The 27437-nt window shown below is 41.5% G+C and overlaps 1 protein-coding gene across 2 annotated transcripts in view; it reads left to right on the forward strand.

Moving 5' to 3' along the window:
- TESK2 (testis associated actin remodelling kinase 2) overlaps positions 1-27437 on the forward strand; it is a 115131-nt gene that overhangs the window by 38312 nt on the left and 49382 nt on the right. For both annotated transcript variants that reach the window (XM_034778167.1, XM_034778168.1), the window contains exon 4: positions 9572-9620. In XM_034778167.1, coding sequence (XP_034634058.1) covers positions 9572-9620 — 49 coding nt within the window. The remainder of the gene's footprint in view (positions 1-9571; positions 9621-27437) is intronic.

The following is a 27437-nucleotide window of genomic DNA, read 5'->3' on the forward strand; positions in this document are numbered from 1 at the left end:
AGACTAACACGGCTGCTACTCTGAAACCTTTTTATAAAGAATATTCCTCACTTCATTTCATTCTGAATACTCAGGTGTGTGGTCCTCCTGGGCAGCTGATCGTTGCACTGGAATACAATTTGCAAGTGACTTTGTTTTACAATCAGTGTATCTCAGTGCTTTCCATATCAAGTTTGCAAAAAAGATGAATGTTTTAATTGCCAGTCCTACAAACTTGCTCTGAAAGTCAACCTGTTTCTTTTCTGGCCTGTGCTTTGTCATCACCGGTAGTAGAGAATCTGTTGGCCAAATGCTGCGTTCAGTTACATCTGAGTAGCCCTGTTGCTTTTGGTGGAGTTGCACAGGTGTTAGTGAGAGCACAAGTTATTGGGTCTAATACAGGGGTAACTGGGTGAAATGGCCTGTGACATAGGACGTCTGACTAGATGATCTGATGTTGCCTTCTGGCCTTAAACTCTATGAATTTATGAATAATTTAAAGACAATGGTGTTGCACAGATGGCTCTGAAATGGAACAATAATTCTGTTGATTATGTGCGAACCAGAAGATAATCCAGTTTGCTCTCCCAGTGGTTCTGCAGGGCTGACAGTAATAGATCTTTATTCCCTCCCACTCACCTTAGGGAAGGACATACAACTCTGATTATGTAAAAATGACCCCTTCTTATTCAGCTCACCTGTTTTCTTGTGTGTGTTCACTTTTTCAGAGTTGAATTCACTTAAGTTTTTCAAATTGCTTGAGTTGAGGCTTCCTCCTTGGGAAAAATTCATTGTCTATTAAAATTGCTGATTTTATCTTCCCTATTGGAAAGTGCCATTGAAATAGGAATTTCTTCATTGTCTACAGTAAATACCAATATAAAAATTGTATTTCACTTTGCCAGTTCTTCATCTCTCTCACACTTACTCCATGCCAGTTGTTTTTTCTTTCTATTTTAGGTAATTGATACTTTGTGTTCGTCCTCTTCAATTTTATTTCAGACTTGAGCCCTACCTGGCACAGTGTATTTTCCAGTCTCCTTAGGACGATTGTGGCAGGATTTCCACCTTTTAAGAAGTTGTCCCTCCCTGCCCCCCAACTAATAACATGAAGTGCTATTCTGTTCAACATATGTATTTTACTTTACTCCTTTTCATTTATATATTTTTGTACAGAGGTCTATACACCATCTGTGCCTCTAGTTCATTGTTGTAAGAAATGAGCCGACAGACTGTTAATCCTGTTTAGTACAACTTTTTTTGTTCATGTATGTATTCATACCTGACATGCATTTGCTTTTGCAATATATAGTGGTGAGGGGAAAAAACACACATGTAAGTCTCATTTAACAGTAGCCTGGAGCACTATCCGATGTAGATCCTGTCATTAGGAGAATGTTCTACAATAATATGGTTATGTTGAAGGGTTTTCTGGGATGACTTTCTGGGATTCTTGTATTTGGATTTAAAGAGAACCATTATTTCCTAGTAAATTTTACGTCCTTTGAATATGTAACTTTTCAGTTCCAGGGATTTAAAGACTATTCTGTGCTTCAGCTTGCTTTTAACACTCTTTTCTTCATTACTTTTTTTAAATCTGCCCCCTAAAATTCTCTTCCTTTGTTATTGCTAGGGAAGGTGTTCTCTCTCATGATAGCAAACCTAATTGTTCTGTGGTCAATCTTTAACTAATGCATCTTCTTCACTTGACTCTGAGGTGAACTTTGGTCTTACATAATAGGCAAATATAAGTCACCCCATCTCTTATAAGCTCTGACATGCTGTAAAAATCAATTGTTTTATGGTAGTGGTTTTCAAACTATGATCTCTACGTCACCAGTTGGCCCTCTTCCTTGTGTTCTGCAGACTGAAACCTTTTGAGAGCCATGCTGTGTGGGGGTTTTTGTGTGGTTGGGAGGATCTTTCTTCTAGGAAGTGGTTTGCAAAATTATATCTCTTTCCTCTCTACATTAACATGTCTTCCTAGTGTAGTTAGTAGCCAGGAACCTCTTTATCTCATTGATGTTTATTGTTCTATCCTTTGTCTGACACTAAATTAGGTGGCTTCTTTTCACAAGCATTCCTGTTAACCCACACTTAGCTTAAATATTCTAATATAAAGTTACTTGTTTTTTTTACTGATAAAATCACTGTCATCACTAATATTAATTAATTTTCATTTGTTTGAAATTCTGCTTTTGCTTGTCTGCTGGCTGTATTGTCCCATCCTTATTGCTGGAAATTCCTGGCTAGTTTCTTTCTCCTAACCCACAGCCACTTACAGTTTTGTAGACCCAAGTGCATCTCAACACTTGATGGATTTCTTCAACTCATGGTTTTATGGGGAGTATTTATTTTTTTTTCTTTTATTGCCAAGCGTCTAGTTTGCGTGCAGCTAAGGTGAAGCCCATCATCATCCTTTGCTATGCCTGTGGATTTGTCTTTCTTATTTCAAAGTAGTATTTAGGCACAAGAATGTCAAGATGCTCTAGTTTGTTTCCCAGGGCTTAGTGAATATGTATTAATCTCTATCCATATCCAAGGTTTTAGAATCATGTGTTGCCCCTGGCTCTGGGAGTGGAATAAGTAGTCTAGCTGTGTTCTTTGTGTCTTTCATATCATCACCAATATTAAAAGATTCCGCTGCCCAAACTCTGCCCTCAGCCAGCAAGCTACCACAGCTGGGTCAGATGAAGTGGAAAGTTAAATCTGGGTTAAATTGGAGATAATGCATCCCAAGCTGCCTTGCTGCCACCCCGGCAACCTCATGTACATGTTGAACATGAGAATCTATAAAAATAGAATCTTGGGATCTCCAACACAAATGTATCTTTGAGGAAAATGAAAAATTGCCAGTGCTACCCTATGGATTATCTCTGCGCGCACACAAAAATAAAACAAAAATGGAGCCACTTTGTCCATCTCTCTAAGGGATATTTTTGAATATATTTTGGTACCTTCTCTTGTAGCTATATTGGCACGGTGGAGCTAACAGAAATAAAAAGCAGTATAAACTTAGTTCTGCCATTAAGTCAGCAGGCATGACTCTGAACACACACTGGGAATAGATCTGTTGAGTAAGAAGGTGCCATTTTTGCATAATCATTTTCTGGACCATAACTTTACTTGAAACCATCTATGCATCCGAAGAAGTGGGCTGTAGTCCACGAAAGCTTATGCTCTAATAAATTTGTTAGTCTCTAAGGTGCCACAAGTACTCCTGTTCTTCTTTCTATTGAACAATGTAAGCCTTAAAGAGAAATGTAGGAGAGGAATCTTGGTTGCTGATATTGACATGCAATCATCTCCAGGAGTTCCAACCCAAGGCAATCTACAGGACTCTGATCCTTGTGAGATCAAAGCTCTTTTGTCCCGCTCTGTGTTCTACAGCGCTCACTAATGGAGGAGTCTGTTAACCCAAGTCCTTCCTCTCCTGTGCTGTCTTTTAGATTAGTGCACTTTCAGTATGTGATTGAATTTCAGTCTTTAATATCACTACTGTTTGAATGAAAAATGCTTCTTTATTTAATAAGTACTTCAGGGCCCTTTATATATAAAAATGTTCTAGACACAGAAAGTCTTAGCTCATGTCTTAAATGTTCTCATGGGAGCACTTTAAAATATTGCTGTTTGGCAGCGAACATGCAGGCAGATTGACTCATTGATTAAACCCCACCGTCTGCAAATGTAATAAAACTAAAATAAGTCTGTGTATGTGTGTAGTTTGAGCCGTCTTGAAGGAGAATTCCTTTCATCTACACATACAAATTCGGCATCCTTGAAATATAATTCCAATCTAGTTCCTTTTGCTGCAGTTGATCCCCATCAAGCCCACCCATCAGTGGAATAACTTGTGATTTGAGTGTGTTACAATAGGCTGACTGCTGGCATTGTTTATTTTAGCACCCTCAATATGTTTATGCTGAACCATGATTTGTAATTAACAGATGGGAGTCAGAAAATGATTTAACAGATTCATTTTCCCCTGTAACCTGGATCATCAAAATAATTCTTTTAAAAATGGTTTGCACATACTGGTATAACATATATAAATACAAATTTATGAAGTTGAAAAGGGGCTAGGTGAGATGACTTACCTTTGGACTAAAATGTGATCTGGATTACAGTGTCAACAGTAAAAAGTTGTTAAAATGCATTTTTATTTAGCATTACATCTAGTACAATTAACTATGGAAGGTTTTTAATTCTGATTTAGTGAAGTCCTTCCCTGTGTCTGTTGTCACATTTTGGGGTGCAATCCAGACCAGTTAAAGGTTTGTCATCTCCTGCCCTGTTACCTGGGGTGCCTTAAAATGCTCTGCTGCTGTAGCTCCCTTGTCTGGACACTCCCAGCCAGCATACAAACATGCACTGAGCGTCTGTGTTGTAAGCAGCCCTGGTTCAGTCATTCTGACTCTAGCAGCCTGCTTGTTACACTATTCTCCGCCAGTCTTGGTTACTACTAGCCAAGTGACCCCAACATAGCCTCAGTCCTGAACTTCCCTCAAAACTGCCTGCCTTGAAATGTCCAGTCCTCTCCTGGACCACTCAGAGAAATAATGAAGTTAGTTTGCTGCTTTAAAGAGACAGCACCTAGCAGCTTGCCACAATAATTGGAGTTAACAATTACTTCAATTTAAACACAGCACTGGGTTGGTTTAGATTAAAATAAACACATTTGTTAATGGGATGTAGGCTTAGTGATACCAAGTAAAAGAAATAAAGCTAGAAATGGTCACAAGCAAATAAAAGTAAATTTTAGACTTTTAGATGTGTATTTTCAATCTAGCAAGGCAGTCTTTGTTTAAGATTGTTTGTTTGTTTCTCTCACCAATTACTCTTGGTTCAGCATGGTTGACTGTCTCTGAGTCAATCTTCCACAGAAGTAGGAAGTGTTGTCATCTTGTCAACTTAGGTAAAAGATAACACCGCCCCTCTCTTTATAGTCCTGTAAACCTTTGAAAAGCATCTCTCTCAAAATTCATTGGCCCTGCTTCCAGAAGCAGAAAGGCTTCCTCATGGGTGCAGTCTGCATCTACCATTGATAATTATTTCTTCCCCCGGTTAGCTTGATGGCCTTCTTTACCTTTTTATGTAAATGTACCTCAGTTGTCTCTGATGGTGACCAGGTTGGCTAGACAAATACCCAATTCTTTGTGATCCAGACATGCTGACTCCCCAGCCACCTTGTGACCTTTGGTTCTGTTCACTGCATGTATAAATTGCAATTCCATTGTTTCTGGTCACCCGGCTTCATTTGTATTCAAGACCTGGGCAGGCCTGTTTCTACTTTGCTCAAATAAAGACTTTAAAACATTGTATCAGAGGACAAAAATAACTTCACATATGGCATTGTTATATTCCACAATGATATTAATGACCAATGTGATGTTTAGTTTTCAGACGATACCTCATGAGGTTTCTACAAATATCGTTGAAGTAATATGTGTAGGGTTTGAATACAGAGTGCGTAGGGTCACATACAGATCCTGCCCTCCAAAAATATTCAGTGCCATGGTAAAAGCATATTTATATAAGCCCCCACTTTCTCGGCACTGAAGACCGTGCATCTCACCAAGAGGAATAATCTTTAATGGCTCAGCAATCAGGTCTACTTCTCGTCCAGAGAAATGGAATCTCACTCGGGGCAAAGAATTTCTAAATCTAACTAAGTAGTTGTATCTTCTCAATTGCAGCTGCCTACATTATCTTCAGCACAATTATTTTTCAGCAGTATTTGGGTTAGCTTGGAGGCTCACTGTTGCCTGATACAGCACACACAGGAGCAAGTTATCCAGGAATTTGGATTGATGGAGCTATGTTGTTTGTTTTGTTTGTCCTTTAAATCTGTTTTCCAGATTTTTAAAAGACTTAGATTCTTTCCTAATGATTAAATGATACAATTTATGTTGCTTGTAAATATATTAACAACACTGTCTTGGTTTCTTTTTGCTTGCAGGGCAGTTTCTAATAGTGTGGGGTTTTAGAAATGTATTTGTGATCTAGCCTGTTTGTATGAGCTCATAGCTACTGAGCCGTGTTTCAGTTCTATTTAAGGGGTAGAAACATCTTTATTTCCCAGACAGAAAACCAGTATTTCTCATTGTTGTTAATTTTGTTCTTGTTTCTAGGTTTTGAACTGCTGCCTATTCCTGCAGTATCTGAGTGCTCATAGTAGTAGGCTGCAGAACATGGCATCTTTTTCTGTTTGTTTCTCTCTGATAGAGACACTGTCAAATCTTACTGGCCTTATCTTATCTTAGCTTTTATACCTCCTGAATGAACAGATAAAATTAGCAATTCTTTGGTCTCAAACTTTTCTTCTTAATAAAACCACAAGCTGTCACATCAGTATCTTAGTACTTAGCCTTTATTGCTTTCTATTCCTCTTCAGCCTAGATGTGGGTGTGTGAATACCCACTCAGGCCTTGGCTACACACAGGACTTCCGAGCACTGCCACGGCAGCGCTGTGAAGCGCGAGTGTAGTTGTGCTGCCAGCACTGCAAGACCTCTCTCGCAGCATTGTAAGTACTCCACCTTTCCGAGGGGAGTAGCTTGCAGCGCTGTGGGTGAGCGTGCAGCGCTGCAGGCTCTGATCACACTGGCACTTTACAGCGCTGCACTCACTGTGCTCGGGCGGGGGGAGGGGGGCATTTTCACACCCCTGAGCGCAGCAAGTTGCAGCGCTGTACAACGCCAGTGTAGCCAAGGCCTAAATGGCTGTTTCAATTTTACTAATGGTTTTAGTATTTAAAAATCAAAGACCTTTGTGAAAACCTGCTGTAGGTTACTTTCCTTCTGATATAGACTATATTGTTTACTATAATGGATGTGGAAAGATATATTAAATAAGAAAATTGGAATCAAATAATTGGCTGGTTTGATATTGAGATCTCCTGTGACCCAAGCAGTTTAGCTGACAAAATTTACAAATTCCACCAGAACAGGCTAACACCATTGAAACTTCTGAATTCTACCTGCTTTTTGGCCAATTATTTTTCTTTGTGGTCACCATTCACCATTCCCTTCGACAAAGAACAACCTTGTTTCACAGACATCTCGTTGGATTAACATCAGACTTGATTTAAATACATTTTAAAACCCCATTCTTTTCCAAAAGACCTTCGTCTGTCATGGATGTGTGGGGTTAATTCATTCTTTTATGTGAAATGTTTGAAGATTCTTAGATGGAAGTTCCACGTTTAGAAAAAAAAAATGTAATTTTTTGAGGAGCAAAGTAGTTACCTGGATTATGTGGGTCTGAGTGAGTTAGTGTGTGAGCTTCTGTTGGAAGCTGTTTTACAAATTTTACTATAGAGTTCCTACTGCCTAGATGTACTGTATTAACTTCCACATTATACAAGTAGCTAAAATGGATAATCTGAGTCCAGCTTCTTTTGTCAGATATATTGCATAAGCCATGAGACTTATGTTCCTACGACAAACCGTTTGATTCTTGTCTTGAAAGAAAAGGAGGTATAGATTCTTTAGAACTTGTTTTAGATATCTGGGGTTGATGGAAATGTTAGTGTACGTATTTGCCACAAGGTGCAACCTTTTTAACTGAGCAAAAATGTTGCAATAATAAACGTTATTAACAGCAATATATCCTCAGTCTCCTTTGTTTCACAAAGGACAAAATACATTTTCAAGCTCTCAGAACTTGTGCAGGAGTATCCGCTGCAGTCCGGGATCTAAAGGTCCTGGAAGACCAGAATTGCGTATCAGACGTGGTTGTTTTGTGAATGAAGCTGTCATTCTGTGTGGTGTAGCTCCATAGCCTTAGTATAATCAAATGTATTTTAGAGTTTGCTGCATGATGTCAGTTACTTCTCGAGCGGGTGTATTTCTGACCTTTTCAAGGTTTGTAAATCTGAATGACCTATGTACAGATTTCCTTGTGAGGAATTGCCCGTAGGAGAGAAGACGCAGCAGCTGTATAGACTGGATATCCAAAAATCTCTTTCTGAACTCACCCTAGTTTGGCATTCTAGGAACCAGAGAGTATTTACATCTTCACCTTTTCCCCCATGGTAAAGAAAGATATTCTATGGGGCAAGAGTGATGGAAAACCAGAGTTTATGGCGCAAGTTCCATTTTTTTCTCCTGCTTACAGAAAACAGATTTTCACCGCTCGGCTTATGCAAAGGCCCTTATCTATATTGTTTTTCTTGGGTTGCCTGTAATTTACCAGTCAGCTGTTAGACAAGAGAACAGTGGGGATCATTCATTTCTTCAAAAGCAGCTTAGCTTAACTAGTACTACGTGTCCCTTGCATCATTTTGTTTTTAAATACAAGTGTTAGGGTATAAAAGGTCGTTATTTCTACAAATCGACCTTCACAAGGTTCCTCTGTCACATCCAGAATGGGCATATTTACTGAAACCATGCATTTCCGCTCACACCCTTTTTTTTTGGGTGGGGTGGGGTTGAGAGTGTGTGGAAGAGTTCCTCAGTCAGCCATTAACACAACTTAATAGTCAACATGTTTTTGTCCCCCAAGTGATCAAATTGTAAATGATACAACTGAAAATGGTTGTATTATGAAGCAAACACCTCATATTACAGTGATATGGGATCAACTGTGCACTTCTGGAGTCTATATAGTATGTAAAAAGTCAGGCTTTAATGAACTTTCTAATGGGAGGCCTTGAATTTATTACATTCTGCTTTACTAGTCTTCATTCACATTTTGCCACACCCAGGGTGACATCTGCTACACAAATTGCCCTTTTGTGGTGAACACAAAGAGCTTAACCTGGTGGGAAGGCGAGGTGTGGAAGTGAGATTCTGATTGCACTCCTGTAACCTAAGGCTGAATGTTTAGCATGCTATTCTCTTCATTGTGCTTAAAAACTAAGGACGATAGGTGCTTCTGTAGTACCAATACTAGGAGCTCCAGTCATGGACACGGGCCCCATTGTGGTAGGTGCTATACCAACACACCACAGAGAGATGGTCCTTGCCCCAAAGAGCTTACAGTCTAAGTAGTTGATTACAGTCTGGGTGTTTTGAAATCATATGATGACATAGTCATTCAGGGTAAAATGTTCACTTGCCCTATGTGACCGTGCAGGAGAATATGGGAGCATAAAGTGCTTCTCTTCTCCCCATGCCTTTCAATAACAGCCAGCACAATGTAGCCAGTGCAGAAGGGGAAGTAATTTGCTATTTGTATTGGCTTGTAGCCAATTACTCAGCTTGGCTGTCCCTCCCCGAGCAAGTGGGAAGCAAGGTAATTAATTGTAACTCTGACCCCTTTCCTTTCCTTTCCCCTGGTGATGTAGCTATATGTTGGCCTTTCCTCAAGGCTTGGAGAAAATGACAATTTACCCCTTAATGAGTAGTTTTCCATTTGAGTTTGAGTCTTGTCTCCTGAGCTCTATTGAACTGGGCATTCAGAATATTGTACCATAGCCCCTCACCCTTCTGTTAAGCTAGGATTTTAAATGTTCTGACCTGAGATGTGCAGTTTTCACTGAACTGATTCTTGCTTGTTTCTAATGCTTGAACATTGAACCACTTCCTCTCTTCACTTCTGTTGTTTTTATTTATATATTTTTAAAAAAACCTTTGTTCTGTGTTTTGTAGGTTTATGGGTGTCTGCGTACATCAAGGACAACTGCATGCACTGACTGAGGTAAGACTGTTTATGTTCAGTACTGAACCGTTTGTTGTGTGTACTCCCCTGGGGCCAGATTCTACATTTTGTTGAGTAGCAGTTACTCATGCAAGTAGTCCCACTGGCTTTGATAGGATCACTTACTGTAAATGTTACAGAATCAGGCTTCTTAATTGTATTTCAGTAATAGACTTCTAACACCCAACTTTCAAACACGGGCCCTTAATTAGATGAAAAATCAACATTTAGGTATGTAAAATGGCCATTAACAGAGTATCCAAAAGGCCAAGACTATAACAGGGTTCAAAAAATAACTACAGTGAAACCCCGCTATAACGTGCCCTGCGATAACGCGAATTTGGATATAACGCTCCGGCTGCCCCAAGCCTTCCCCACTGCCTCTTCCCCCCGTACCCCCGCTTCTCCTTTTGGCGAGAAGAGCCATTCTCCTCCCCAGCTGCTCCTCGCTCTTCCTCTGCCCCTTGCATGTCTCCCCTGCTCTCTCCAAGTGTTTCCCTCTCTCGCTGCATGGCTGAGAGCCCCCGTTGCTGGAGCTGCACCCTTTCAGTTACTGTTATGGGCAGTACACAAACGCAAGTCGTTTTCTGCCCAAGAGAAAGTGACCGGCTTGAAACTGACCGGCTTGAAATGGTAAATGTTTGTAACCCCGCTATACCGCAACCCCGCTTTTCTCGCGATCGAATTTTTTGGACCCCAATCATTGTGTTATAGCAGGGTTTCATTGTAGATAAGTTCATGGAGGATAAGTCCATCAATTACTATTAGTAGGGATGGTGTCCCTAGCCTTCGTTTGCCAGAAGCTGGGAATGGGCGACAGGGGATGGATCACTGGATGATTCCCTGTTCTGTTCATTCCCTCTGGGGCACCTGGCATTTATGCTTTATTTTTCATGTGTTTGTGGGAGGGGCATCCAAATCACAAATTTCTTCCTTTTCAAAATGTTTTCTTTGTCCCTTCCTGGGCTCTGTGATGTGGCCACCATCCATCCAGCAGAGGTAGGCTAGACCAAATGTTCCCAAACTTTTCTTACTGCGTACCCTATTCTAGATCTACCAGCGGCCCTTGTATCCTTACTCTTCTCATCACTGATACTTTTTGTGCTCTTCTTAACATTACCTGTCTTTAACCATCTGTCCATATTTCACTGTTACGTACAGATATAGTTATAGGGTGACATATACAACTGAAACAAAACCCTGACTCAGTTCTGAGCTCAGTCAGACTGGACAGTTGCTGGGCAGCTGAACCCGCACTGTATGGTGATTGGAGGTGAGGGCTGTGTGCATCTGTGTTCTCATTGTTACGTTTTGAAGTAAATTAATGCCTGTATTTTATATAACAAATTCCCACAGAGTTTCTTCTTTGTAGCCCCGGGGTCGGTAACCTTTCAGAAGCGGTGTGCCAAGTCTTCATTTATTCACTCTAATTTAAAAATTTAATAAATTCGCGTGCCAGTAATACATTTTAACGTTTTTAGAAGGTCTCCTTTCTATAAGTCTATAATATATAACTAAACTATTGTTGTATGTAAAGTAAATAAGGTTTTTAAAATGTTTAAGAAGCTTCATTTAAAATTAAATTAAAATGCAGAGCCCCCTGAACTGGTGGCCAGGACCTTGGCAGTGTGAGTGCCACTGAAAATTAGCTTGAGTGCCGCCTTTGGCACACGTGCCATAGGTTGCCTACCCCTGTTGTAGCCCATTATGAAAATGCAATAAATACAATAATTAATAAAATCCACCGTTACACAATTTCTCTTGCGTACCCCCCCAGATAGGTCTTGTATACCCCCAGGGTATGCCTATCACAGTTTGGGAACTCCTAGGCTAGACTTTGTGCCCTCTGAAGCTCAGCAGTGTTTTTGAATGAGCCAAGGTGAGCTCTTGCTACCTCCATGGTGTTCCCAGTTCCTACTGACTCAGCAAGGGACTAAGTCAGTCTGAACTGGTGTGATCTCCTCCGCAGCAGAACATTGTACAGCTGCTACACTATGACCGTCCTTGTGTGTAATATGATTTTAATACAGTTGCTGTAATTGCTATCCTGATTTTCCCAAGCGTGTATTACGTATTATATCTTAATCTATTGGAAAAGAGCTTGTTCAATAATTCATACCAATGTACGCCTAGGGCAGGGGTGGCCAACCTGAGCCTGAGAAGGAGCCAGAATTTACCAATGTACATTGCCAGAGAGCCACAGTAATATGTCAGCAGCTCCTCCTAGTGCCTCCTGCCCACTGGCAGCCCCACCGATCAGTGCCTCCCCCTTCCTGCCCGCACCTCCCAATCAACTGTTTCCTGGAATGCAGGAGGCCTGGGAAGGGAGGCGGGAGGAGGAGCGAGGGCACGGCAGGCTCAGGGGAGGGGGCGGGAAGGGGTGGAGTGGGGGCAGGGCCTGGAGCAGAGCCAGGGGTTGAGCAGTGAGCACCCCCCGGCACATTGGAAAGTTGGCGCCTGTAACTCCAGCCCGGAGTCGGTGCCTATACAAGGAGCCGCATGTTAACTTCTGAAGAGCCGCATGTGGCTCCGGAGTCGCAGGTTGGTCATCCCTGTCCTAGGGCCTCGGCTTCTTAAATAAGTTGGAGCACAGAACACTCACCCTGGGAGAGTTGGGAGTTGACCAACTTGTATGATAAAGTATCTTCTACTAAACTAGGTATTGTAATAAAATTGGACATGAAGTCCTGTTTGGAGGATAAGTTTCTACATCAGATGTTGCCGTTTTTTCTTTACATGATACTGTGTTTTTAAAAAAGAAACTGGCATCACATTTCATGTGGTGGTGGGAGAGACACAGCAATCCTCATAATTCAGTTTTGCTCCTTTCACACACTGATTTTGTTGTGCTGTGCATATATGATGTATACAAGAAATGCACTTGTTTTTCCCCCTAGTGACAGCATTTTAACAGAGGATATTTTGTTTCATTATGACATTTTATTGAGTGTCTTGATAAACTCCCCATAGTTTTTTTTTTTTTAATATGAATAATAGAACAAAAGTTTTTTGCTTAGCAATCTTGCATGAGCTTCAGTGCTTTTAGAATATTTTTTACAGGACAAAAATTATTTAAAACTGCCTAATATGAAAATGTGTAAAAAGCCACAATACTATCAATGCAGCTTTTTTTGTAACTTTGTATTGTGCAAAAATGTATGTTGCTTTTTAAAAAAGGTATGAGATCACCTTTAATTACACTGCTCTACAGCCAAAATGCTTCTGAAATAAATGTAGTCAAACTTTACTAATTCTGGGTCACTGAGAACAAAAATGATGCTTAAAATTGTTGATTGGCTCTAGTTTTCAAGATATGCTATTGGGTCAGTATATACGACCCTTGACTTGGGAATGGCGGAGGATAAGTGAGTTATAAAGGGAAGGGATCTCAATTTAAACCAGAAATGACTAAAATACATCTTTGACTGGATCTATGAATAAATCTATGACTGGGTTTGGACAGTACTTGCTTTTTAGGCAAAACAATGAATGATGCAATCTGAAGCTGGTATTGCGTCATACATGATATGAATTGCATCATGTTATTCCTAGAAGTCATGGACGATGCAAGCATAATGAAGCTTACATCACTCTGCTGAACAAATTGCCCTATATCAGCTCTAGAAATCATACAGTGTCATGATCTCTTATTTGTCAGTGTTTGATTTTGCAAAGGGACACATTTCTGTTTAGCCAAAGTGAGCAGAGATGCCTCGTACTTGTGTGAAAGTGCAGATAACTTCTGCTATGTTTGTGGTGAAGTGACTTTTGCATCACAAAAGCGCAGTATAACCACTATGGTTAAGAAAGCCTATCACCTTTATTTTGGCTGCAAAATTAGAGATCAGGACAAGAGGAGGGTCTCACACATATGCTGCAACACTTGTGCAACAAATCTTCGCCAGTGGTTGAACAGGAAAAGGAAATCTATGCCTTTTGCAGTGCCAATGATTTGGAGAGAGCCAACAGATCATACCAGCAATTGTTACTTCCGCATGGTGCCTCCAGTTGGGAAAGGTGTGTCAAAGAAGAAAAAGTGGACTGTACATTATCCAAACATTCCATCAGCTATACGCCCAGTACCCCACGGAGAAGGACTGCCGGTTCCTGATGCACCAGAATCATTCTCACTTGTCAGATGAGGAAGAGGATGAAACTCCTGGTCCTGAACAATCAATGTCACAGGACCCACATTTTCTCCCATCCTCCTCCTCTGAACCACACCTCATAACACAAGGTGAACTGAATGACCTTGTCAGGGATTTGGAACTACCCAAGAGTGAGGTAGAGCTGTTGGGCTCCAGACTACAGCAGTGGAATCTCCTGGCAGGTGATGTTAGGGTTTCCATGTTCCATGACAGTCAAAAGGATCTTGTCCCATTCTTCTTCATGGAAGGTGATCTTGTAGCCTGCAACAACATCGATGGTGTGATGGCAGCCCTCAACATGGTTCACGATCCAGATGAGTGGAGACTGTTCATTGATTCATCGAAGACGAGTCTTAAAGCTGTTTTACTGCATAATGGCAATGTTTTGCCATCAATTCCAGTTGGTCATGCAGTCCATATGAAGGAAACCTATGACAACATGAAACAACTTTTGAGGTGCATAAACTATGACCAACATCAGTGGCAGCTTTGTGACGATTTGAAGGTTGTTGCTCTCTTGCTTGGTCTGCAGACTGGATACACAAAGTACTGCTGTTTTCTCTGCGAGTGGGATAGTCGTGCAAGAGATTCCCACTACATCAAGAAAGATTGGCCACTCCGACAGTCATTGGAGCCTGGGAGGAAAAGTGTTCAGCATCTACCACTTGTTGAATCAAGGAAGATTTTGTTACCACCCTTACACATCAAGCTGGGTCTGATGAAGAACTTTGTCAAGGCCATTGACAAAACACAAGCAGCTTTCAAGTACCTCTGTGGAAAATTTCCAAGGTTAAGTGAAGCTAAGATAAAGGAAGGTGTCTTTGTTGGTCCTCAGATTCGTGAACTTCTTCCAGATGCTGCATTTGACCATGCACTGCGTGGCAAGGAAAAGACGGCATGGAAAGCCTTCCAGTTAGTGGCAATAAATTTTCTCGGAAACAACAAGGCAGACAACTACAGGTTGTTGGTGGAAAACCTCCTCAAGGCATACAAAAGCCTTGGTTGCAACATGTCACTAAAGATACATTTTTTGCACTCTCATCTAGATTTTTTTCCACCGAACTGCGGAGCAGTGAGCGACGAGCACGGCGAGCGATTTCACCAGGACATTGCAACAATGGAGAAACGCTATCAGGGCAAATGGAGCCCATCAATGCTTGCAGACTATTGCTGGACAGTGACAAGAGATGCTCCATTTAATGAATACGAGAGACAAGCCAAGAAGCACCGAGTAGACACTGAATAGGACTAAACTATGTACATAATAGTTTCATAATAAATTTTATTTATATAATCCTTTTGCTGATTTTTAAAGTGTTACATAAACAGGACAGGTGAAATATTATCATGTAAAGCAACCATAAACCCATGAAAAGACCTGGGTTTACAATTTATGATTAAAACTCTATCTACACAATATACATAGACCTAAAATGTAAAAACTTAAATATCTTAGAAACAGTAGCCAATCAGTTGTTTTAATTGTCATATTTGATTTCAGCCCATCAAAATACATAATAAATAGCACATTTTATCTCTGAAGCAGACGACTTCTCAAAAATTGTAGACCAGTGTTATTATTTACCAAAAGGAATCTGCCCACCATAACCATTTGTGAATTTTTTTATAGAATTCAGCCAGTTGTTAGAGCACAAAAAACATTTCAAGAGGTTAACATGCATATGATTATTCCATTAATGATTAAAATGGGGAGGAATATCTAATAATACTTTGTCCTGCCATGAGTGCAGGGACTTCTCAAGATCCCTTTCTGTCCTATGATTCTTGAATGCATATACACATTGGCTTTGAAATTCAGAATTCATTGGAGGTGATTGCGGTAAAGGAGGGCCAGGATAAGTTCACACCTTTGCTGCTGTTTGGCTGAAGCGCATTAGCAGATTTTAACAGCTGTTTTTTCACAATGGGAAAGAGATGTTTTTAAAATGAAAACTTAGACTTTTCAGAAAATTGCAGGATGCCGCAGATTTATGAGAAGACCTTCAAACTGTGAGATGGACAGTTTTCTCAATCTCTGTGATGTTCTCCAGTACCCAACAAAGTTGTTTTAAGAATTTTTTTCTCTGTGCGCTTAAGTAAAACTCCTTCATGCCTATTACGCAAGCATTATTGCTCGTCTCTTTTGTGGTCTTTGATCAAGCTAAGCAGGGAGACTGCCCCTTCCCTGCTGCTAAACGTGTCCTAAAAGTGATCGGACTTCGTTATGCGCTACTAAAATCTTAGCAGATACTACTGAGCATGCTCAGAAATGACATTTTCCTCCCAGAGGCTTATCGTTTTAAACACTTCTTCAGAAAACAAACAAGCAAACAAAAACCCAAGAGAAACTTCCTATGGAGAAATAGCTAAGTTTAGAGGTGCTTGCTTTCTTCAGCAATTTCTGAATTCTTGTTTTTGGTTACCGGTAATTCAAAATAATAGGAGAGAGAATCCTCAGTCTTTCACAAAATTTTACCTTTGGATTGAGGCAAGAAATTAGATGTTTCAGACCCAAGCAGAATGTTTTAGAGTTATGACCAGACAGAATAGGGGAGCTATGATGAAATGTTGTATGTAACTTTAACTATAGTGTTTGCTACTGCCCAAGTGAGAACTAAGGTAAATTTAACTAACAGCCTACATAATAAAATTGCTACATATGGGATTTGGTCATGGAAGCAGTGAACACATGCAGGCATTCATTTAATACAGTAGCTGTTTTGTGGTTTATTAGTTCATACTTGAACAGTGCTCTGAAAATATAAAGTGCTATATAAGTTCTGAGTGATATAAGTATATAAATTCGGAGTCCAAGTTTTGCCAGTTATCCTGTCATTCCCCCTTCTGGAATATTGTGAACAATACTGGTCACGTAGCTTAAAGGAGTTTCTAGGGCTTGGGAAATGGGCAGAAGTGAACGGCTAAGGGAATTGGTAGTAGGATACATATTCTTTACCTCTAGTGCCACGAGTTCCAATACAGCCCAGGGTGACAGTAGTGACCAAAACTAAACTACCATCTGGTGGCTGTTCACTAGTTTATGTGAAATAAATTGGTGTCATTCCATTTTCTGGTGAACGTGTCCCATTTAACAAAATCCACCAGCTTGGCTGATTCTAATCTCTGTCCTTATTGGCACTCTCAGGATTGCTGTCCAGGACTGAACTGGACACAGAGGTTGAACTATGTTATCTTAAGAGGCCACTGCTTTCTAGGGCGCGGATGGGGCAGTGCAAGCGGAATCTTCCATTACTGCAGCCTTGGGTTGCCACTTTTCTGATGGCTGGTAACCGGAATCCCGAGGCCCCGCCGCTGCTCCACCTCTTCCCCCACGGCTAAAAAAACTGGACATCAGGACTTGTCAAATGGCACTCGGACACACAAACTGAAACCCGGACTGTCTGAGTGAAAACTGGATGGCTGGCAACCCTACTGCAACCTGTGCTGGATCTGTTCTTTGGCTAGATGGAGGCCTTCGGACTCCGACAGCACTGAAGATTTTTCTAAATTAATTACATCTATTTCCAGACTATGAAAGCTGCTTAAAAATAAAATATATTTTGTCATGAAATCTGTTTAGTACAGAGGACCTACACTTCTACTGTGGTTGGGAGCAACTGTTATATTTTCAGAAGAATAACAGTTTGGAAAAGAGTCTGGAAAAGAGAAGGCTGAGAGGGGACATAACAGTTTTCAAGTATGTAAAGGGTTGTTACAAGGAGGAGGAAGAAAATTGTTTTTCTTAACATCTGGGATATCATAAGAAGCAAGGGAGATTTAGGTTGGACATCAGGAAAAACCTCCTAACTCTCAGGATGGTTAAACACTGGAATAATTTTCCTAGGGAGGTTGTGGAGTCTCCATCATTGGAGATTTGTAAGAGCAGGTTAGACAAACACCTCTCAGGGATGGTCTAGATAATACTTAGTCCTGCCACAAGTGCAGGGGACTGGACTAGATGGCTTCTTGAGGTCCCTTCCAGTTCTATGATTCTGAAGATTTAAAATTAACACCTGAACAAATAATTTAATCATGTCTAATTTATTTTTGTATGTATTTGTTCCTGTGACAAATTGTAATCTGAAGAAAGCTGAGGCCTTCTAGCAAATGTAGCGTGGTGTACATTAATTTTCCTGAGGCATGCAAATACCATCAAGTGGGAGGGAAGTAGCCGTAAAATCAGAGTAGCTCTGAGAATTGTAGAGGTCGTCTTCTGGCTGTTCAGGATCTGTGACCAGTATCTAGCACTTTACTGCTGGCAGGTGGCAAGTAGTGTTACATTTTAACAAAACTTTTTCCACATGTCTGATCATACAGGAATCTGAGCATGCTGAGATCTGCAGAACATAAGTTGTCTGCTTGTGGAAAGTGTTGATATTCTGGTGCTTGGTTTTGTTTTGTTTCTTTTCCTTTTGGCAGCATTTGTACTTGTTTTTAATTGTCCCCCTCAGAAATGGGTTTTGTTTGAAAACCTTCTGGCCAAGAATGGAAAGAACTGTCTGCTAATGTATGGGGTTTCCAAAATATAAAACTGGAATTAATTGGACTGGACTGGGACTCTGGATATGTTATAATTCCACAGCATAATCAATATTGAATGTGTTCAATGTGCTATTCAGACTGGAAGCTGTGGCATCTCTTTTGAGCAGTAGTACAGTATGTACCCTTGCAAGCACACCATTAAAAACATTTGGAAAGTGGAACTGATGCTTTAATACAACAGGGCTGTAGAGTGCAGAGGGGGACATCTGGATTTGCTTCATTCAGTAGATAGCAGCCACTCATTAAGTGTTCACCGTCCTTGTGCAACTTTTTCTCCAAGTCCCTTGCAATGATTCCTCTGAGGCTCTGAGTAAGGGACCAGTAAGATTTTTATAAAATGCTTTTCATGCTGAAGATATGAAACCATTTTACACACACTCTGAGTTTTATATATTCGCAGTGCAGCATTGCTGACGGGAAACTGAAGCCCCGGCAGCCTTGTGTACGTCAGATGAAAAAATACTGCTATAAACTGTTGGTTGGGACATCTTGAGCTTGCAGGGTCTGCACAGTGCCACACAAACACATGACTCTCATCCCCAGGCATTTTACAAGTGTTGATTGTGCCAGATGGTAGCAACATTGGGCTTGTTACCACCAGTCCAGTGTACAAAAAATTCTCCCCATTGCGGACATTGTGGTGTTGCTACACTCATTCAGCCAGTCCTTGTAATTCCATCCTCCAATGTCTGGGGAAATTACCTGGAAGCCTCTACTGTTAGCATCAATACTGGGCCCTATGGGTTAGGTGTTTCAGGAGTCCCAGATCCATTGAGACAACCATGGCTGTAAGATGCTGTGTGTGTATCTGCCTACAGTCCTGAGGGAAAAACTGTGGGAGTTTCTGGAGAAAAGTAGGGAAATAAGCCTTCTAGTGCAGTTGATGTCCCTTCAGTGGTTTCCTGGCTGAGTGTAGATTCTACCTCTGCTCAGCAGTTCTTCACATTAATCACTTTGTGTAGTATGCTTTACAGATGTTGCACTCTCCGGTTCCTGGACGAGTGTTGAAGTGTGAAATGCTTCCTGAGTCCTCCAAGTGCTGCAGCACTGCTCTCTGCTGCAATATGTGCTGGCAGCCTGTAGTATGGGAAGATGGGGTGTTAATGCGTATAGGTGTGCCAAAAAGCATTACAAGGAAAATATATTAAGTGCTGCTGTAGACGTTTCTTTTTTAAAAGAAAACCTAAAGGGGTTAATTGAACCTGTGCACAGTTTCAACTTAAGGAGGTGTTTTTTACAACTGTGTACTAAGCTTCAGGAAAAACAGTTTACAATGCAAATACTTCCAGACACGTTAATTTTCATCTCAGACAAGGGGATTTCTATTGGATTGTTCTGTCACATTATATTTGAATAGCTTATTGAACAAGACACTGCTACTTTTACTCCCATCAATCATAATCTTCTGTCATTTGTCTTGAGAGAAGAATGCTGTTATGTAGCAGTTCAGAATTCCCCTTGCTCTGTGGATCCTTATTTTATATTTTGTGCTCATCATTCCAATTAGTGCTAATGGAAGTTTCTGTTGCTTTGGTAGGGAATTTTTTGTCTCCAGTGTGTCTGTTTGCATTGACTGGGAATCACTTTCCCTCCCCATCTCTACTCTAGGCAAGTTTTAAATGTAATCAGTGGGATTTGAGGTCTCGGGGTGGTGGGGTAGTTTTATTTATAGTACTTATAATTTACTGCTGGAGCCAAGCCCTGATTGGGAGGAGAGAATGTAAAAAGTACCTACTTCCCAGAATTGTTGTTAACGTACAAATTAAACATCTAATAGCCCAGGCTTCCATGCTCTCTTCTGCTTCCATGAGCAAAGATGAACCTGCAATTGATTATCCTCCTCAGGCATGCTTCCACTTCCCCTTGGAAAACCTTGAATGGGGTTTTGGCTCTGATTTGGGGAGACAGCTAGGCACCACTTTATTCTCCTTCACACCAAATCCACAGGCTACAGCAGCGTCATGACAGGTAATGCAGTTCTTAGTGATCATTATGCATTTCGGGGGGCTTTGAGACTCTCAAAATTTATTCTTTTCCTAATACACAAGGATTCCAAGAAAAATCGACAGGTACGAAAACCCCTGTGGGTCTGCACTATTTCTAGGGCCATTCTATGCGAGGGGTTCCAGAGCACATCAACATCCTTCGTTTTCCCAGTGATCAGGGAGATTGGCCTACCTATTTGAATGTCCAGATTGACTGGATTTGTGCCACTGTCTCAGGCTTCCTGTGCCGGCCACACATCACTGCTGTGAAAGCACCCATCCACTGCATTCTTGAGTGTTTTAAGCCCCTGGGGCCTGATCAGTGCCTGGCCACTGCCCCAATCTTGAGCTCCCTAGGCACACTCTCAGGGCACAGATACTTTGTCTGGCACCCCCTCCTGAGAACTGGAACTCGCTGACCAGCTGATTGGCCCCCAGGCTCAGAGTCCCCCATCACTTTAAGCCTACCCTCTCCCAGAACTCCACTCCCAGGTGAGTACTTTCTGGTTTGCTGTTTAACTGTCTTCAGGAGGCACGTGGCAATTGTGAAGCATATAACTCACACAGAGACACTTTGCACAGATTCTAATACCATTGCTGTTTTATATTTAGTCATATAAAGCACAAGACAGTACTGATAATTTAGAAAACAATATGCATCCTAACTGTAATGTCCCTCTCGAGCACACCCTTCCCTTGGGAGTCTTTGGGAACCATCTGGGCTCAGGCAAGCAAGAAGAGTTTCCCCTGCCTGCCTCAAGGCTGCATCAGTGCCTATCAGCTTGAGCTGCTGAAAGGGGCCAAAGATCCCTTATAGATCTGTTCCTCCCTTTCCAGTTTCCCCAGGTGACCAGAGACCCCTGCCAGGCGACTTTGTTGCCAAGGCAACCTCTTCTCAGCTCCTACCCAGGAGAACTGGGTTTGTCTATCTTATTCTCTAGAGCAATTTCATTTCAGTGGGAGAGCATTTCACGTCAATTACTCTCCCTTCTATTCTGCTTTTACTATTTCAGCCCAATGTGGAGGCAAACAGACAGTCGAGAAGGTAAAAGGTTGCACGTTCAAAATGGAATTGGCTGCTTGGCAAAGATACGTACAGAGTTCATAATCTCACACAGAATTCATAGATCATACAAACAGATTCCCCTGTTTGTTACAGTCAGTTCATAGAAAAGAAGTAGAATCCACAAGGGCCATTATTCTTGCTCAGTTCAGGAGGCAACTTAGCATCACTGGATCTCCAGCACTCGTCCCATCATGTCCCGATAGCCACCTATTCACCAGTCGGTTTGTGCTGTGGGAGTATTTCCTCTACAGTACTGCAGGAGCCTCTCTGTCAGGTTAGTATTAGTTCTTCAAAAGGGTGACAGTGCTGTTTCTGCAACACCACAGAATAGCAGTAGTTCCCTACTTCAGTGAGGTTAGCCCAGAGTATTGCAATAATAAAAGAAAGAAAGCTAGGAGGTGGCAAAGGGTGGAGACAAGAACAGGGAAATTAAAATGGAAGTAGAGACACCCAAATTTACCCTATTAGAAATATGTACTTGTCAGGCACACACTAAAAGCTCCATCTCCAGCAAAACCAAAATGACAGAAGGGAAAGGGGAGGGCCCTTCACTTGACCCTATAGTAAGATTAAACATCTAAACGTTACCCTTTTAAAAGTTTTGGTCCTTTTTCCCCCTTCCCTGGTGAAGTATTGTGCTATTCTGACACATTTTTGAACAGAACCCTGACTCATAAAATAATCACATCAAAAAGCTACCATGTTACTGCAGTTAAACACGCATTTCTCCTTTGGCATGAATTTTCTCTTTTGGCTTGTGCAAGTCTTTTTCCAGTGATCCAAGTGCTTAGTAGTGAAATCTCTTGAGATACTTTAGCACATATTTCATGCAGCTAGTTTTAGTAACTGCCTAAGCCCTTTGAGAAACAGGAATCTGGTGTTTGGCAGTCATTCTTCACAAGTAAAGGGTGAGTTTTTGTTACTTTTATACATGGCATTGATTCTTTTCCTCCTGGCTAGGCTTGCCTACAGCCAGCCTGTACTGATATAAAGCTTGCAAACTAGAATTAAGACTGTTTGTATATCTTACTGTCTTGTACTTTTAATTAGCCAAATGACTTGGAATCTTTTAGTTTGAATATACTTGGTTGGGAGAGTTGGTACCTTGTTTTCTATCTAGTTATTTATACCATGTATTCCTCAGTACAGTGTCTGAGCACTGGTTCACAGGGAAATGTTCTTCCATTTTCTTGTACGTTTTCCCCACCAATTTTGGTGCCCTGCCTTATTTATTCTTATGAGCTGAGTTTTTAAATCAACTTTTTTATTGTGTGTGTGCATATATATATATATATATATATATATATATATATATATATATAGCGCTTTATAAACTGTGCTGGTTTTGGAGATTTGACCAGAGTGGCAGGATGTCTACCTCAGGGTGTCATGGATTTTTTGCAGTTGTTGCTAATTTAACTAATCCAAGCTCTGCTCACCAGGAGGAAAGGGAAGATTGGCTATGGAAACTTTCTCTTGGAACTTTTTGCTGACTAACCTATGAGAATTTACCTGTTAATCCTAAACATTCTCGTTTTAGTTTAAGGGAGTGAATTTTGGATTACAGTGTTCAAGAGACAGATATTCCCTTTAAAAAGGCTAGGAATAGCATACAATGCTGCTGCCAGAGGGCAGTTTGTCTCTCTCCCCCCCCGCTTTTTTTTAACACCACCCAGTTCTGTGATGCCTCAGCAGAACTGTTGTACAAGTTCTGTAAGAACTCTTAAGTATGTGTAAAATTCTGTTGATTAAATTTGGGATTAAAATGATCCCTATGATCTACAAGCCAATGCACAGTGTGAGTTTTGGATTAATAATGTAAATCTTTATTTGCATACCCTATTTTTTCTTTGATTCAGTTCTTTCTAGGTTTCCTGTTAGTTGCAGTTTCTGCTTGTTTTTATTTCTGTTTTTCACATAAAGGAAAACAGGTAATCCCTGCATCTGGTACAGTAGCAATGGCAGTGGTGGTTGGGTGTGTGTGGCATAGACCAGTATCTATAAGAAAACTAGGCCTCTCCAGAGTGAAACTGAAAGGCCTGTGAACTCTGACACCAGGGTGATCGGTGTGATCTGAGACCGATAGTTATTTGCTAAATAGTCTCTAGTCAAAGACTAGGGTTTATAATTTTAAAAAGGCCAATTTTAACAAATTAAGGGGACTGGTAAGGGAAGTGGATTGGGCAAACGTATTAATGGATCTAAAGGCAGAAGAAGCCTGGGATTACTTCAAGTTAAAGATGCATGAGCTGTCGGAGGCCTGCATTCCAAAAAAGGGAAAAAGATTACAAAGCAGGAGATTTAGACCGAGCTGGATGAGCGACCGACTCAAAGGGGCGATTAGGAAAAAACAGAAAGCGTACAAAGAGTGGAAGAGGGGAGGGATTAGTAAAGAAACTTACCTTAGCGAAGTCAGAGAATGTAGAGATAGAGTGAGAAAGGCCAAAGGCCGTGTAGAGTTGGACCTAGCGAGGGGAATTAAAAGCAATAGTAAGAGGTTTTACAGCCATATAAATAGGAAGAAAGCAAAGAAAGAAGAAGTGGGACCGCTGAAGACTATTGCCGGAGAGGAGATTAAAGACAATCTAGGCATGGCGCAATATCTCAATGAATATTTTGCATCGGTGTTTAATGAGGCCAATGAAGGTATTAGGGATACTAGCACCACTACAGAGGGGCATTCAGGATGGGGGATTACCGTATCCGAGGTAGAAACAAAACTTGAATGCCTTAATGGGGCTAAGTCGGGAGGACCGGACGATCTTCATCCGAGAATATTGAAGGAATTGGCGCGGGAAATAGCAGGCCCATTAGCGATAATAGTTAATGAATCTGTAAACTCGGGGGTGGTCCCGTTAGACTGGAGAATAGCTAATGTGGTTCCTATTTTCAAGAAAGGGAAAAAAAGTGATCCGGGTAACTACAGGCCTGTTAGTTTAACATCTGTAGTGTGCAAGGTGTTAGAGAAAATTCTGAAAGAGAAACTAGTTGAGGACCTGGAGGTTAGTGGCAATTGCGATAAATTACAACATGGTTTTACGAAGGGCAGATCGTGCCAAACGAATCTGATCTCCTTCTTTGAGAAAGTAACGGATTTATTAGATAAGGGAAATGCGGTGGACCTAATATACCTGGATTTCAGTAAAGCATTTGATACTGTACCCCATGAGGAATTATTGGTTAAACTGAAAAACATGGGGATCGATATGAAAATCCAGAGGTGGATAAGGAATTGGTTAATGGGGAGAATGCAGCGGGTCGTATTAAAGGGTGAACTGTCGGGTTGGAGGGAGGTTACTAGTGGAGTGCCTCAAGGTTCGGTTTTGGGACCCATTTTATTTAATCTATTTATAACTGACCTTGGAACCGATTGCAGGAGTGGGCTGATAAAGTTTGCGGATGATACGAAGGTGGGAGGCGTTGTAAATTCGGAGGAGGATAGGGATATCCTGCAGGGAGACTTGAACGAGCTTGTGAATTGGAGTATCAGGAATAGGATGAAATTTAATAGTAAAAAGTGTAAGGTGATGCATTTGGGGATGACTAATAAAAATTTTAGTTACAAGATGGGGACGCATTGGTTAGAAGTAACGGAAGAGGAGAAGGACCTAGGGGTCCTAGTAGACCGCAGGATGACTATGAGTCGACAATGCGACGTGGCGGTGAAAAAAGCCAATGCTGTCTTGGGATGCATTAGGCGAGGTATATCTAGTAGGGATAAGGAGGTCCTGCTTCCGTTGTACAAGGCGCTGGTGAGACCTCATTTGGAGTACTGTGTGCAGTTCTGGTCTCCCATGTTTAAAAAAGATGAACTCAAACTGGAACGGGTGCAGAGAAGGGCCACTAGGATGATCAGAGGAATGGAAAACCTGTCGTATGAAAAGAGACTAGAGGAGCTTGGGTTGTTTAGTCTGACAAAGCGAAGGCTGAGGGGGGATATGATTGCTATCTTTAAATATATTAGAGGGATTAATACGAGGGAGGGAGAAGAATTATTCCAGCTTAGTACTAATGTGGATACGAGAACGAATGGATATAAACTGGCCGTGGGGAGGTTCAGGCTTGAAATTAGACGAAGGTTTCTGACCGTCAGAGGGGTGAAATATTGGAACGGCCTTCCGAGGGAAACGGTGGGGGCGACGGACCTGTCTGGTTTTAAGATTAAGTTAGATAAATTTATGGAGGGAATGGTTTAATGGTAAAACATAGTAGTCAAGGAAAACCAAGAAATGGTAGGTAAATTGTATAATGGCTGACAGGGGTCAGGCTGGAGACTCTTGCCTATATGCTCGGGGTCTTACTGATTGCCATATTTGGGGTCGGGAAGGAATTTTCCTCCAGGGCAGATTGGCTGAGCCTCTGGAGGTTTTTCGCCTTCCTCCGCAGCATGGGGCAGGGATCTCTAGCAGGAGGGTTTCTGCCGATTGAAGTCACCTAAAACAGGATTGGGGACTTCAACAGCAGAGTCCAGGGAAGGGGTAGGGACGGTTTTATGGCCTGCAGCATGCAGGGGGTCAGACCAGATGATCATAATGGTCCCTTCTGACCTTAAAGTCTATGAGTCTAGTGCAGTATGGCCACCTTGTACTGCACCTCGGGTGGATTCCAGCCATAGAGCAAGTGTATCTAGTTCCAGGAGGATCATGCCTGTGCATTGGGGATCTTCCGGTGGGACAAAGCGGGAGTAGCTGCTCCTATTCTGCCACTTCTTCCTTCTGCTTCGAGCATAGGGCTGGAGGAAAGAGGGTTGTGGCAAGATTACTCTTACGTTGTGTCAATTCTCCACTGCCGTTTTGTTCCTCTGGGGTCATTAGCAGCTTGTGTAAGAAAGAGCAGCTCTCAGGCTGCTCTAACTCCGTGCAGGGGGTTCACGCTTGCACATAATGGCTCAAAGATCAGGTGGGCGGTTTGGCTAGACCCCAGAGTTTGGCCCTATGGCGAGATTAATGATGATTTTGCATGAAGCAAAATAGTTAATGTATCTCATGACAGCATCAGGATGGACTCCGAAGACTGCAGTTGAGACACTCTTGTGCAAGCTGCACTGGGACTTCCCCTGCATTCACGTATGGGGCCTGTCGCAATCTGGCCTTAAGTGAAGAAACGAACAAATGAGGAGATGACCACACAAAAAGGGCGTGGGAGAGAAGGGCAAGAAATATGCTCGCTTGCATGTTCGGAGAGTAACACACATTTCTGATGTTCAAGAGATTAGTTGAGTATTTAATCTCCCTGTGACTGTCTTCCCTGCTGTAAAATAGGATTAATGCCTCTTCCAGTGGTGCTGGAAGAGTTATTCCATTGTTTTGCAAAGGGCTTTGCACTTCTAATAGCACTTTCCATCAGAGAATTTCAGTATGATGATTATTGCAGTAATTTTTTTTAAAAGAGCAATTTTTTTGTTACAATAAACTGACGTAGATGTTAGGACATCTTTAGTTCTTTAGTCTTGTTTTATTTATAAACCTGAAGTTACTGAATTTTACTGCAAGAGTAGTAGTAAAGGGGAAATGAACCTACAAGTCATGGTGCCTCTGTGGCCAAGTACTTGCTAAATCTGTCCTGTGTGAACGATTGTACAAGGGTGCTGTAAAAACATACAGAATGTATTTACATCTGTTGACTGTGTTCTCCACTTCCTGACTAAGGGTACGTCTGCAGTACGAAATTAATTCAAATTTATTCTGTTTGAATTTTCGGAAGCGATTTTATACATTCGGTGTTGTGTGTTCCCACTAAAGCGTGTGAATTTGGCGGAGTGCGTCCACAGTACCGAGGCTAGCATTGAATGTTGGAGCGGTGCACTGTGGAAAGCTATCTCACAGTTCCCGCCGCCCATTGGAGTTCTGGGTTAAGCGCCCAGTGCATGATGGGGCAAAAACATTCTTGCGGGTGTTTCTGGGTGTGTATCGTCACTCGCTCCTTCCTCTGTGAAAGCTACGGCAGATGATATACTGCCAGCAGATGGTGCAGTACGGTGCACCGCCTCTCTCCTGGTACTGTGAATCCACCTCTCATGTCCTCCCATCTTTCTATCTACTCTTTTATCTAACCATTTCCCGCCGTTTTTCGGCTA

The sequence above is a fragment of the Trachemys scripta genome, chromosome 8, assembly GCF_013100865.1.
Source record: "Trachemys scripta elegans isolate TJP31775 chromosome 8, CAS_Tse_1.0, whole genome shotgun sequence".
Classification (NCBI taxonomy): Eukaryota; Metazoa; Chordata; order Testudines; family Emydidae; genus Trachemys; species Trachemys scripta.